Source organism: Phacochoerus africanus, chromosome 4, assembly GCF_016906955.1.
Source record: "Phacochoerus africanus isolate WHEZ1 chromosome 4, ROS_Pafr_v1, whole genome shotgun sequence".
Classification (NCBI taxonomy): domain Eukaryota; kingdom Metazoa; phylum Chordata; class Mammalia; order Artiodactyla; family Suidae; genus Phacochoerus; species Phacochoerus africanus.
This window is the reverse complement of record NC_062547.1, coordinates 15,491,432-15,506,051: the sequence shown is the minus strand read 5'-3', so window position 1 is coordinate 15,506,051 and position 14,620 is coordinate 15,491,432. Positions and strand designations below refer to the sequence as shown.

Genomic DNA, 14,620 nt, shown 5'->3' with positions numbered 1-14,620 from the left:
GCCAATTTGTTTCCAGTATAAACAGTTGAAATTAAGTGCAGAGAAATGAAAACCAGTTAACTCAAACACATCCAGATTTGTTTTCTCAAATATTTTGGAAACTCAGCACATCTTCAACCTTCAACCAAGGATTCCAAGGAAAGTGGGCTTAACATTTTAATAAAGTGATCAGTGATGCAAGAAGTACATCCTTATCCCTCAGGAAAGAAGCCTACAAATTTGGAATGTTGATTTGATCTCAATACTACCTCACTAAATAATAAAGAGCGTTTTTAAAGTCTCAAAAAACCAGCACCAGTATATAGGTCCTAGATGTCATCTATTTCATGCCGATGTCTGAAGAATATTGGTTGGGAAGAACAGAACAGAAACTTAAGCATCTAAGCAAAAATTAATAGGTCTTTGAAGGTTCTAAGTAATTATGTTCCCAAAGGCATTTCTAAACAGATCAAGGCCAAATGTTGCCAAGCCACTGTCCATGGCAATGTCCCTGGGTCCCCAGTTTGTTTACTTTCCACATTTATCTCAACTTGCCTTAGGCATTTTTTCTCTGGGGACCCTCAAGGCTATAGTCAAGAACAGTTCATGAAACTCTGTCTGCCTTGTGTTCTTCCACCATTCTGAAGAATAGGAGGGAATTGGTACAACCTGTAAGAGCATTAGGTTGTCTCTCAATAAAACCAGAGATGAAATAGGACAAAGAGAACCACACATGGGCAGTTACTTTCTCAGTATGGACCGTTATCAAGATCCTAGGCATACAGAGTAGATAGATCATTAAATCCACAATCTACCAAGTCATACTTGGTACGAGGTTCCTTGTTTCTAGGGACTAACATTGTTGGAATAGATTGGTGGGGAATGGGAGAAAAAGAAACAAAAAAAGAGAAGACTAAGCATTCTTTTCTGCATAAACATGGTAGGGAGGAAAAGGATGCATCATTAAGTGAAAGAGATGGAAAATTCAGAGGACGGAAGCACACAAAGGACAGCATGGCTTTTATTCCCTTTCACACTCTGTTCTTTTGTCACTAAATAGCCACAGATTGCTTAGATTCAGCCTCATATGCCCACAATGAATTCACTGAGTCTCTCTCTCTGCCAAATACATATCCATACATTGAATCTTTGCTTACGCATTTAAAATGTTAGGAAGGCATATTCAATTCTGTCTAATCTGGCTCAGAGCAAATGACTTGGCAAAAAAAATAATAATAACAATAACACATTGACAGAGTATTGGGTGATTTATGTTTACTGTATTTTTGATACTCATGATAGTATTTGACATATTATTAGCTCTACTATGAGAAAACAACACTGAAGAGTCTAAGATTCTAGCTCAAACCAGTAACCCAGAAAGCAACAGTGGCAAGAAAATGCTAGATTTAATGCTTGCTTCCACTTGAGTTATCTTAAGTAAATGAATAATCTAGTACTTCAACATAGGGGAAAACAAAACCCGAAGTTTTTACTGGTTGTCCACCTCAACATCATGCCCTATGTTGACCAAACTTTTACTGAAACTATCAGAGACAGCTGGTCACATCTTGAATCTCCATCTTCCATAAAAACAAATTTGACACTTCAGAGAGACACATATATGTGTCCCATTAGCATCCTCAAATCATGAATTCATTTCTGGTCATATAACTCATTCTGACGCAAACTTAATTTTGAAAATGTACATTTTTTCTTTTAGTACCACATGTAAATGATTTTCCTAATCCAGATCACCTACATTTTTTTAATCTTTTTATTGTCCATGGTAGTTACTATTGCTTTCACTTTTTGTTTTTTTAAATCGCTGTACTGACTTAAGTGATTTACTTTCCAATTGTCATGTGCTCCTTCCTGGAGATTCCTCTTATTTAGGGAAGATTAATCACTACTTTTATTAGGTTTGGTATCATTGTATTTTTTGTGACTTATATGTATTGTTTGGTTTTTGCTTGTATGGGGAATTATTTATCTATCTTTCTATTCAAACTGGTAATCTTGATGGACAGAATATCCTAGGTTGCAGAGTCTTCTCTTCCAGGACTTTGAATATATCAGACCACTGCCTTCTGGCATGCAACTTTTCTGTAGAGAAATCGGCCAATAGCCTATTTAGGGTTCTCTTGTAATTACTCTTTGTTTTTCTCCTGCTGCTTCAGAATTCTCTGTCTTTAAATTTAGCATTTTAATTATGATACATCTTGGCGAAGGTCTAGTTGGGATCATCTTCTTTGGGACCCTCTGTGCTTCCTGTTCCTGGATAGCTGTTTCCTTCTTTACGTCTGTGAAGAGTTCAGTCATAGTTGCTTCAAACGCATTTTTGATCCTTTTTTCTTTTTTTCATCTGGGGTCCCATTTATGCACATATCGTCCCATAGGTCTAATATATGGATTTTATTTTTCCATTCGTCTTTCTCTGTTGTTCTGATTAGGTGATTCCCATTATTCTATCTTCCCGATCACGAGTTTGTTTTTCTGCATTATCCAATTTCCTATGTCTCAGCAAATGGGTTTCCTACTTTTAGTTGGATCCTTTTTTATAGGTTCTACTTCCTTTCTACAATAATATGCATTTCTATCAATGGCCCTTCTTAATCCCTTCAATTCAAAATATTCTTCTTTTGAATTCAGAGTCTGGGACACTGGTGAGATCTGTTTCACGGTTTGTTCTTTCAGGGGAATTCTCTCAGTCCTTTAATTTGGAGTGGTGCTTCTTCATTTTTCTTGTGTATCTCTAACTTTATGCATTTAGGATAAGCAGTTACCGCTGTGATCTTGAAGTGTTGCTTATATGTGGCTGTGTTCCTGTGTATCTCACAGGAGTCTAATATTTTGGATGAAAGGGATGTCTTTAATACAGATGCCTGTCACATTTTGCAAAATATATGTTTGACTATTATTCCCTTGATATGGGCTGTAATTGCTGCTGTGCTGACCAGAACCTGAGCTAGATGTTCAAAGGGCCTCCTCTTTGCTTTGTGCTTTTTGAAGCCTTGTTGCAGGCAGGGTCTGATCTCCGGCTGTGGGAATAGGACACCCCAGATCCACTTCTAAACTTCATTGTGAGGTAGGTGGAGCAGTAGTGCTCCTGCTGGGAGAGGGGCCACTGACTATTCCTCTGGAGAAGCTATTCACAAGAAGTGCTCTCTGTGGTGTCACCTGTCACTCGCTGTACAGGCTCACAAAGTACACAGTGTTTGGCAATGTGCTCTCTCCAACTTAAATCAGGAGAATTTGGGAAGCTGGCCTGGTTGGCCCTTAGGTGCTCTGCTCACAAAGCCACTAGAGAAGCTCCACTGGAACAGAACTGTTGAGGTCAGGTACTAGGACCACTGTTACTGAGCACTTGGACCCACAGTGGGAGCTACTGAGTCAGCCCAGACCCTAACCCCCTACTGTGTGAGCATACCCACAGAGCCTGCAGCCACTCTTCACAAACTTGCCCCAGCCAAGGGAACACCAGTACTCTGCTCCAGTGTCCCACAGACAAGGAGTACACAAACCATCTGTACATCTGAAGATTACATGGCTACGGGGACATTCAGATTTCAGCCCTGCTTCTGAAGTCACATGGCCTCTGGGGAATCAGCTTGGATTTCAGACCCACCTTTATGTATGGGCAACTCACCAGTGCTTGTGGGCTTCCATATCTCATCGAGCTGGAGCCATGCCCACTCTAACTGAGACTGAGGCCACTATGGTGGATCCTGCCCCGCCCTTCTAGAATGCAAGTTAACAATGGCAGACTCGGGCTCCTTCTTGTACACACTCCTGCTTATGGCTGGGGTCACACTCTAGCACCTTCAGGCCTACGTTCCGTGGCCAAACTCCATCCTCTCCATGGGTCGGTCCTCTAAAGCCTAAGTTTCAGCTCCCAGTGCCACCTGCACCAGCAGATGCATTTCTCAGGTTGGGGAATGCATGCAGGTGGACAAGACCCTCTGTAATGGTCTCTCTCTATTCTGCTTGGTGCAATCTAGGTGCTGCACTCTTTTCTAAGCCTCTGAAGCTACCTTTCTGCCCCAGCTTATCTTCCTGCGGTGAAGTGGTGAAGGGCTTCCCAGGGGAGGGAAGCTTTCATCTTTTACAGCACCTTCCATGAAGTCCAGACTCCATCTGATCCCCCCCACTCTTTTCCCTTTTGCCCTACTCAGTAACACGGTGATCTTTTTTGCAATTTTGGCTTTATGAGCTCTTCTGCCAGTGTTCAGTAGGTATTCTATGAAAATTCTTCCACGTGTAGACATATTTTTTATTTATCTGAGAGGATGTCAATTCCACACCCTGCTATCCTCCCTTCCCAATCTGGCCCCCAACACCGATAGCCTTCTTGATTCAGGGCAGAAATTTGTCAGCAGAAACCTCCACAGGAACAAAAATCTGGACCATAATTCAGGAACTGCTGCAGGCTCAATGTGTGCGCCCCTGAGAGTTAACTCTACGGACTCAGTCATAAGGAGGCACCCACAAGATTTTGAGATTCACCTCCAGGAGATCAACCATGACTCCAGTGTAAGTGTCAGAGAAAAATCCCCTCATGCTTCAAGACAAATACATCATACCCAAAGTGAATCAAGAAGAAATATATAATTTGTACAGACCGACCACTAAAATGGAATCTGTAATTTAAAAATAAACCCCAAAACCAAAAACAAACTTCCCAGCAAACAAAAGTCTAGGACCAGATGGCTTCACTGAGGAATTCTACCAAACATAAAAAGAAGAACTTTCTCAAACCCTTCCAAAACATTGACGTGGAACACTCCCTAAGTAGGTTATGAAGTCACCATCACCTGATACCAAAACCAGACAAAAACAATACCAAAAAGAAAATTAAAGGCCAATAACATTGATAAAGATACGCGCAAAAAATCCTCAACAAAGCACTAGCAAAATGAACCCAATAATACATAAAAAAGATCATAAACATGATCAACTTGGATTCATCCCAGGATCACAAGGATGGATTAACATGTGCATCAATTAGTGTAATTCACCACATTAACTAAAGAAAAGCAAAAAGCCACATGATCTTCTCAATCGATGCAGAAAAAGCATTTGATACACTTCCAAGTCCATTCAGGATAAAAACTCTTACCTGAGTGGGTATACAGGGAACATACCTTAGCAAAATAAAAGCCGCCCATGACAAAACAACAGCCAGCATAACACTCGGTGGTGAAAAGCTGAAAGCTCTCCTGCTAAAATCTGGACAAGACAAGGATGTCCCCAACTCTCACCACTTCTTTCAATGTAGTATTGGAAGTCTAAGCCAGTTATCAGACCAAAAAACAAAAACAAAAAAACAAAAAATGAAAAAGAGACAGAGAGAGAAATAACAGGTATCCAAATTGGAAGAGAAGAGGCAAAACTGTCATTGCATGCAGACGACATGATACTATATCCAGAAAACCCTATAAGACTTCACATAAAAATTACTGAACTGATAAATGATTCAGTAAGGTAGAAAGATACAAGATTAATATGTAAAAATTGGTGGTCGGAGTTCTGATCGTGGCTCAGTGGTTAATCTGACTAGGAACCATGAGGTTGCAGGTTCGATCCCTGGCCATGCTCAGTGGGTGAAGGACCCAGCGTTGCTGTGAGCTATGGTGTAGGTTGCAGATGCAGCTCAGATCTGATGTTGTTATGGCTCTGGTGAAGGCTGGCAGCTACAACTCTGATTAGACCCCTACCCTGGGAACTGCCATATGCTGCAGGTACAACCCTAGAAAAGGCACGAAAGACAAAAAAAAAAAACAAAAAAAGAAGTTGGTTGTATTTCTTTACACTAGCAATGAAATATCAGAAAGGAAATGTAAACAAACAGTCCCTTTTAAAATGGCATCCAAAAATTAAAAAACTTAGGAAGCAACCTGGTCAATGAGCTGAAAGACATATGCTTAAAAGCATAAAACAGTGAAAATGGAAATTGAAGGTGATTCAAAATAATGGAAGGATATCTCATGCTATTGAACTGTAAGAGCTCACAGTTAAAATTGCCCTACTACCCAAAGCAATCAATCTACAGATTTTATGCAATCCCCATCAAATTACTCATGACATTTTTCACAGAACTACAACAAATAATCCTAAAATGTATATGGAACCATAAAAGACCCGGAATTGCCAGAAGAATCCTGAGGCAAAACAACAGAGTTGGAGGCATAACCCTACCAGACTTCATACAATAAATAAACCCACACAGCTACAGTCAGTTAATCCTCAACAAAGGAGGCAAGAATGAGACATGGAGAAAAGATGGTCTCTTCAGCACGTGGTGCTGGGAAAATTGGACAGGTGCACGTAAATCAGTCAAATTAAAACATACCCTCACACCATACACAAAAATAAATTCAAAATGGCTTAAAGATTTAAACCCAACACCATAAAATTCCTAGAAGAGAACATAAGCAAAACCCTCTCTGGCATAAATCATACCAATATTTTCCTAAGTCAGCCTCTCAGGCAATAAAAATAAAATAAAAAATAAGTGGAACATAATCAAACTTACATGATTTTGTATAGCAAAGAAAACCATAAACAACATGAAAAGAGAACTTACCAAACTGGGAGAAGATATTTGCAAATGATGCTGTCTATAACTCCCCAATGTCCTCCTTCACTGTCAGTGGGAATGCAAACTGGTGCATCCAATATGGAAAAGAGCATGACGTTTCCTTAAAAAACTAAAAATATACTACCATACGATCCAGCAATCCTACTTTTCAGACATATACCTGGACAAAGATATATAATTCAAAAAGATACAATGCACCCTTATGGCCACAGGAACACTATTCACAACAGCCAAGACACAGGAACACCTTAATGTCCATCAACACATGAATGGATAAATAAGATGTGTGTGTACAAACACACACACACGCAGTAGAATACTACTCAGCCATAAAATGAATAAAATAATGCCATTTGTCACAACATGGGTGGATCTTGAGATATCATGCTAAGTGATATAAATCAGAGAAAAACAAAAAATCATATGGTATCACTTCTAAATGAAATCTAAAATAGGACCACGAATTTATCTACAAAACAGAAACAGACGCACAGACATAAAGAACAGACTTAGGATTGTTAACATGGCAAGATGGGGGTAGGTTGGAGGATAGAAGATCAGGGGTATGTGGTTAGCAGATTCAATTATAAATACAATTGTTACCATCACAAGTTCCTCAGTCCCTGTCTCACCTTAACAAAGCATTGGAAAGCAGACCTTCTAAAAAGTTATTAAAGTGAAAGCACATTTTCAGAGAGGGAGAGAGGACTTGCATGCAGGTTAGAAAAAAGAGCCCAACTCATTCTGTGAGAGTCTTCATATCCCACAATATGACCCGAGTGGAGACCCTGTTTGATCTTCTGATTGGTCTTGGACAGGATCCCTTATTTGCATGGGGAACAGGTTACACAGAGGCAGGGTGAGGAATGGGCAACCTTCCTTCTCCAGAAGGGAGTGAGCAGCCCAGGCTGGTCAAGGTAGGGGAAGGGGCATTACAATGACACATGGCCAGGGACTTTTGGGGTTAGTCTCCTTGAAGGGGACTTGAAGCCTGTAACAGAATAGAAGCAAAACAAAAGAAAACAAAAAACAAAAACAAGATCTTACCATATAACACAGGGAAGTGTATTCAATACCAGCATCATGGAAAGCAAACAAAAACCACAATAACTTATCACCCAGAATATCTGAAAGAAAAATAATACAAAGTGATAAGAATGTGGAGCAATATTTGTGTTGGACTGTGAACTCCCTTCTTGCATTGAGATATCTCTCCACATGTGTAAGGCTGCCTAATGTTCCATACTGACCATTACAAGGGTCCCAGAGATAAACTATCTGGATCTCATTTGAGTGTCTGTTTATTTCCACAGTTCTCAAATAAATGTGAACACTTTTTTGGATCTGGATTCCAGGACTTTTAGATGGTTGCCATTCACTTTATGCCCTCACTCTAACTCTTAAGAAATAAGTAACAGGTTTCCAGAAGAAAACTTTACACACTTCTTAAGAACACAATTTTCTCTCTGAAATGAGTTTAACTTTATCCCAGGTCCACACGCTGGAAGTCTGCCATCCTGGCTATTTACACGACATTCAGCTTTCTCAGAAACCCAGGTTCAGAGACAGAAAGGCGGACTCATATTGTGGTTGCAAGTGCAGGCAATACAATTCCCCACTCAAGAACGAGTGTTGCTCTATCATGTCTGTCTCTCCCAGCTATCTGCTTCTTAGACAAAGCCCTTCCATCAAAAGAGATAATTAACTCCTGGGAGAGGAAATAGCAGCTATAAAACAAGATGCAGGAACCTTTGTGGAAAGCTCTTTCAATAGGCATGCCTTCAGGAGAAAATGTCATTTCTTCTTTACATGGACGCAGCAATATCCAACAAGAGTGGAATGACCAACCTGAATGTGTTTACACCACACACTCTGCCTCCTGCCTATGGAACCAGAGCCAGCTAGAGAAGATCACTTCTCCGTAGTGTTCCAGATGAATTCATTCTAAATTTAAGTCCCAGATTTTCTGTGAAAACTATTCAAGGATTTAGGCCAAGAAGGAGAGATTTGGACTTATAGTTACTTTTCTGTTGTGATGTTGAATTATCTGAATGGTCTGTTTTTGAGTGTGTCCTATCTTTCATATTGAAAGGTACTTATCCCAAAAGGAGGACAATATGAAGGTGGTATTAATTCTGAACACCCTCAAATACCACTAATATCATCAAAGAACACAAGGTAAGTTTTCCAAAAGAGCTGGTGCTTATTAAAATTTGTTACTTTTTATATCTAGGAATCATTATATCTCAACACTTTTGAAACACAGTTAATACATCATTTCATCTTCCCCCATTCTTCAAAAGATACTTGGTAAATACCATTAACCTAATTTGACAGATAAAATTTGAGGTTCATAGAGATTAAAAATTTTGTAGGATCCAGCTCTCTAATACCATATATCCCTCTTTTGCCAGGAGATACTTCTTTGAATAAGACTAATCATGAGAATAAAAACAGAATTTAATACACTTCACACAAAAAAATACATACACAGACTAAAAGATATAATTCATCACCCATTTATTCCAATCAGGAACATGGGGAATTCTTCCCCAGATCAAATGCTATGTCTCTGTGACGTCTTTAAAAGGAAAACTGGAGATGTTTCTTCCTCAGGTTATTGGACGGTTAAATATTTCTCTGTGTCTTTGCTCAAAATGTCAAGTCTTCCAAGTTTTAGGGGCACAGTAAAAAAAAAAGTGGTCACGGTCCTTGGTGTGTCCACAGCAGGGTAGTGAATATGTTCATAGATGTTTCCTCAGTCAACACTCATAAGAGTGCATGAGATGCACATTATCACTCTCATTTGGTATTGAGGAAACAGGGGTGTAAGGGGCCAAGAAATGCACCCCAGATCAGGAAGCTGAACGTGCAGAAAGGCAAGTTCTAAGCTGGTCTTTTGGAGTCTCAAACCAATATTCTCAACAACTGGGACTGTCATTTCAACATTCTGCTAAAGAGTCTGTGGGCTTTTCATGCTTTGCAGGGAGACTGGGGAGGAAGTAAATGGGGATGAAGTCAGGACAAAGACAAAATGGACCTTTAAAGAAAGTAGTACTGCACAGTTATAAACATGTCTATCAATGAAATTGCTTCACATACACTTGCAAGAAGTATTAGAGCAATCAAATTATTATGGTCATGTCAAAAGCAGCTTATGAATGCCACACTGTATGTTTATCTAATAATAAATGACATTTTAAGAATAAGGAGACAGAAAGGGTAAGATGTATAATCTGAACTGATCTTAAATCTGCCCTTTATTAGCTGCTTGATTTGGGGTAAGATTCTTAACTTCTCTATGCTTCTACCCCCTAATGTTCAAATAAGGATTAAAATGGTAGTGGCAATCCTCTTACAGGTTTGTAACAAGGATTAAATAATCAAATGTCCTAAAAACACTTAGAGTACAGTAAATGTTCATTTTTTTTAATTTTATGGAAGAATTGGTTGAAATTGCTTTAGTTAATATCTCATTAGTATTACTATTAACATTAGTTTAAGAGATTCCATGTAATGGAGAAAACAATACCCCGCAGAGGATGCTATCATGCCATGTCCATGGAAATCAATCACTAAAAGTATATTCATTAGCTATTATAAAGTTATTGGATTTTGGAACCCAATTTATTGATTCTATTTCAGTAACAACTGTATTTTTCCATAACTTTCCCATTACCAATGCCATGGTATACTTAATATCAACTATTATAAACAGCCTGATAATGAAATTCCATTCTCTGGCTCCCATTCCATTCCTGAATCTCAGCCCACTTCATCCAAGTCAGACAAATATATTTACTAGAGTTGCACACAAGATTCTCCCTTTTATAAAATGCATCTTCGTACTTACACTCATCTCATATTCTTAAACTTGCATTTTAACATGCTTGTGCACTCATATTTGAGTCATCTTCAGCAGATTGGAACATTTATTTTCCTATCTCAATAAATCTTATACGAATTTAGAATCCAGTAGAATCTAGGCATTTGTTATTTATTAGATAGAGAGACTTGCTAAACTCAAGGCGGAGCTAGAAAGGGGACTTTTTTTTCAGGTAATGTGGTTAACAACAACATGAGATACATGGAGAATAGGAACAATGTGACGGAGTTTGTTCTACTGGGACTCACACAGAATCCAGAGATGCAGAAAGTCGTATTCATTGTGGTTTTGATCATCTACATCATCTCTCTGGGAGGAAATGTGCTCACCATGGTCACCATCACTACCAGCCCATTGCTGAAGTCCCCCATGTACTTCTTCCTGGCCCATCTCTCTTTTATTGATGCTTGCTACTCCTGTGTCAGTATGCCTAAACTCATTGCAGATTCACTCCATGAAAAGAAAACCAGCCCTTTCAATGAATGCATGACCCAGATCTTTGGGGAACATTTCTTTGCAGGCGCTGATAACATTGTGCTTACTTCGATGGCCTATGACCGCTATGTGGCCATCTGCAAGCCCTTGCATTATACAACTATCATGAATTGGCAGCTGTGTTGGCTGTTAGTGGGAGTGTCATGGGTAGGAGGCTTTCTTCACGCAACCATACAGATCCTCTTCATCTCCAGACTACCCTTCTGTGGTCCTAATGTCATTGATCACTTTATGTGTGATCTGAACCCTTTGCTGGATCTTGCCTGCACTGATACCCACACTCTAGGGCTCTTCGTTGCTGCCAACAGTGGTTTCATCTGCCTGTTAATCTTCCTCCTCTTGATTGGCTCCTATACAGTCATTCTGCACTCTCTACGGACCCAGAGATTAGAGGCAAGGCAAAAAGCCCTCTCTACCTGTGTCTCTCACATCACAGTGATCGTCTTATTCTTTGTTCCCAGCATATTTGTGTACATGAGACCATCAGCTAATTTACCTGGTGATAAAGCAGTTGCTGTGTTCTACTCTATGATAGCTCCCATGTTAAATCCCTTAATCTATACCCTGAGAAACTCTGAGATGAAAAATGCCATTAGGAAATTTTGTAGTAGGAAAGTGATTTCAAGTGATCAATAAAATATACATTGAGCCCAATATTCATGCAACTGATGAAAAGGTCAAAAGGACTCTATTGGTAATCTCAGTAAAGAATATCTATGATATAAACAACAACAACAACAACAAAATCTACAAACCATAGATTCTTCAAAAAGGGGAGAAGAAAAAGATGCAAGAAAAGAGAGAAGAACCTAGCCTGGGATGACTCAGCACATTTGAAAAGTTCTACTAAATGGGAGCTGAGTTTTACTAGATTCATCATTGTGTATGGATTCATAAACTTTTGTCCCAATAAGAGAAATAAAAAATGAACTGATGGACATTTGGGGTGTTTCCATGTCTTGGCTTTTGTCAATAGTACTTTAGCAATGAGATCCTGCTGTGTAGCACTGAGAACTATGGCTAGTTACTTCTGACAGAGCATGATAATGGGAGAAAAAAGAATGTATACATGTGTGTATATGGGTCACCATACTGTACAGGGAAAAAAAAACTGTATTGGGGAAATGACAATTAGAAAAAAATGCACTGATATGCAGTAGTAAGTACAATAACAATCCGAAGAGGTAGGGACTGTTATTATCCTCATTTTACAGGTGAGTAAACAAACAAAAAGGGGAATGATCCAAGAAAGAAAGAATGACATAGCAGTAACCAAAATTTAACTGACCTCTCAGACGATGTTCTTTTTTGTTTGTTTTGCTTCCAAACTAATTTTTATTAACAGACCCCATAGTTTCTGCCTGGAACCCAAGTTCATTTATGAAAATGACAAGCAAGGCCTATAATTCCCCAATATATTATTTTTTTTCCTACTGTCCACACCATGTTCTTATCTGCTATGATATACAGCCAGGCAATGACTATAGAAAGGTAGCATAATTATACAAGTTAGCATTTACTCAGACAGAGATGGAGCTGGACTAAATATTTACCCATCTTTCTATCTGTAAGCACATACACACACAAATATACTCATATGAATTAGTTATATGTGTATATAATTAGTTATATATTAATATATATATTTAATTATCCTATTTTCATTATATATATGCTCATTTACAGGTTATATTTAAGTAGTTATACATATAAATATTACTATTTTATTACAACTATGTATTCATTATATATGATAAATTTCTAAAGGCTTTTATTAATAACTCTGCTTATTTTTATGTATCAGAGTTAGTGGTAATATGTTGACTGTAACACTGCAGTATGTAACTATTTTAGGAATATAAAAGCTAGGACTATATAACCACTAGTGTATAAGTAACAAATGTTACATCATTTCTAAATTCCTTTTAGCATTAGGAAAACTCCCTATTGTTCATGTCACCAACACAGGCTCATAAACCATCAGAAAGAGTCATGATTTAAATAAAAGACTATTGAATGTCAGACGAAATTAATGTAAATAAACACCCATGCTCCTTAAAGTATTTGTCTACTGGCTAACAATAATTTCTGAAATAGCAGAGTGTCTGTGTCATGATGAATACTGAATTATTAAATGTAAGCATAAAGGGAAATGAATACAGTCAGTAAAATACAGACAAAAAATGGTAGTAGAGAGTAGGAACTTTTTTGTACTATATCTTTTCCACAATATGAGAAGAATTATAGCAATTTCTCTATGGGAAACCACATTTTTTTACTCCTGTGTAAGCTATAAATAAGAAAATAACTGAAACTTAATATACCATCCTAAGAAAAAAATCTTTTATTGACATTCACCCAGCTCTTAGAAAGATTTATCATCTTATGAACTTTGGTTGTTTTTGTGACTTTTTATTTTTTTGTAAAAAAGTTTGCTTTCTGATAACATTTTATTACAAAAAGCAGTTTTAAAAACATGTAGCTTTGTCTACAAAAAAGAAATTTCAGTGTTAATATATTCCATTCATTTTGTTTGTCCTTCTTTCATTCAACAACAAATATTTTTGAGCCCAAGTAATGAACCATATACATTGATAACTGGGAGGTCAGGGGTAAATAAAGAGAAATCCAAATGATGCTTTCATGGAGCTCAGATGCACTGAGGGGACCCCCTCCAAAAGAAAGCAGACAATTACAACACACTTGGACACAGAATGTCAAGCTATCTCTTTTATGGTGAAAATAACATTGTCCATCTGTCCCCTCTCATAACCAAAAAAATCACACCATATCCAGTGGGTCTCATTAGTTTTTGGAGGCAAGGTATTTTTCATTTCACACTACTGCTTCAGACAAGGTCTCAGGTGACTCAAAATACTGCTGGTTTTGAGTGGGGAACAGAAAAATAAAAAGCTCTACAACAGGGCAGGATGCCATGTAAGCTTTTCTGCCACTTGGGACAAGTGATCCAGTAGGTCTCTGTTGTTTGATGGGTCAGTGGCAGATGGAGTCTTTGGCAAGCCTCCTGGGTGAACTGCCATGTAGGCCCTTAGGATCGTGGAGCAAAATCTTGTCATCCTTTTCAAATACCTACGCTCCTTTTGAGAAATAGCTCTTGACCTACTAGTGGGCCTTAACAAGAGACTGAATGCTTAACCATGGGCCACCAAGTCACTATGCAACCTGGGCTGCCCCTCATGAACTTGGAGGTATCTGACCCATCAATGCCATTACTGTGGGTGGATGCAGCAGTACCCCAGCACCACATGGATGTGCTATATATGAGACATGGCCTAAGTAGGACATGAAGTCAAGGTTACATGGATAAGTGGCAAAAAGGCCCATGGTCCCCACTCACTGCTACACTCCCTTCCCTCTCCATGCCTGTCCCTATGGAGTCATGGGGATTTGAAAATGATCAGTTGAAAGAGGAAGCAGAAACTTGGGACTTGTATATAGACAGTTCTACAATGATAAGCAGGCATATCCTGAAAGTGGAGAGCTGAGCAGGACAGCACCACTCTGGAGAATCCCTGAAGGTCAAGAGTGATGCAAATGCTCCCAAAGGGTACAACAATCAGTGCACCTGGTTGTTCACTTTGTTGGGTCTGAGAATTGTCTAGATCTGAAATATATGCTGACGCATGTGTTTGGACCAA

At 38.7% G+C, this 14,620-nt stretch overlaps 1 protein-coding gene across 1 annotated transcript; it reads left to right on the top strand.

Moving 5' to 3' along the window:
- Positions 1-10,658: 10,658 nt before the first annotated feature.
- Positions 10,659-11,597, top strand: LOC125124063 (olfactory receptor 4C13-like). Its single transcript, XM_047774241.1, has one exon. The coding sequence runs from the start codon at positions 10,659-10,661 to the stop codon at positions 11,595-11,597; it is 939 nt and encodes a 312-aa protein (XP_047630197.1).
- The last annotated feature ends 3,023 nt before the right edge of the window (positions 11,598-14,620 follow it).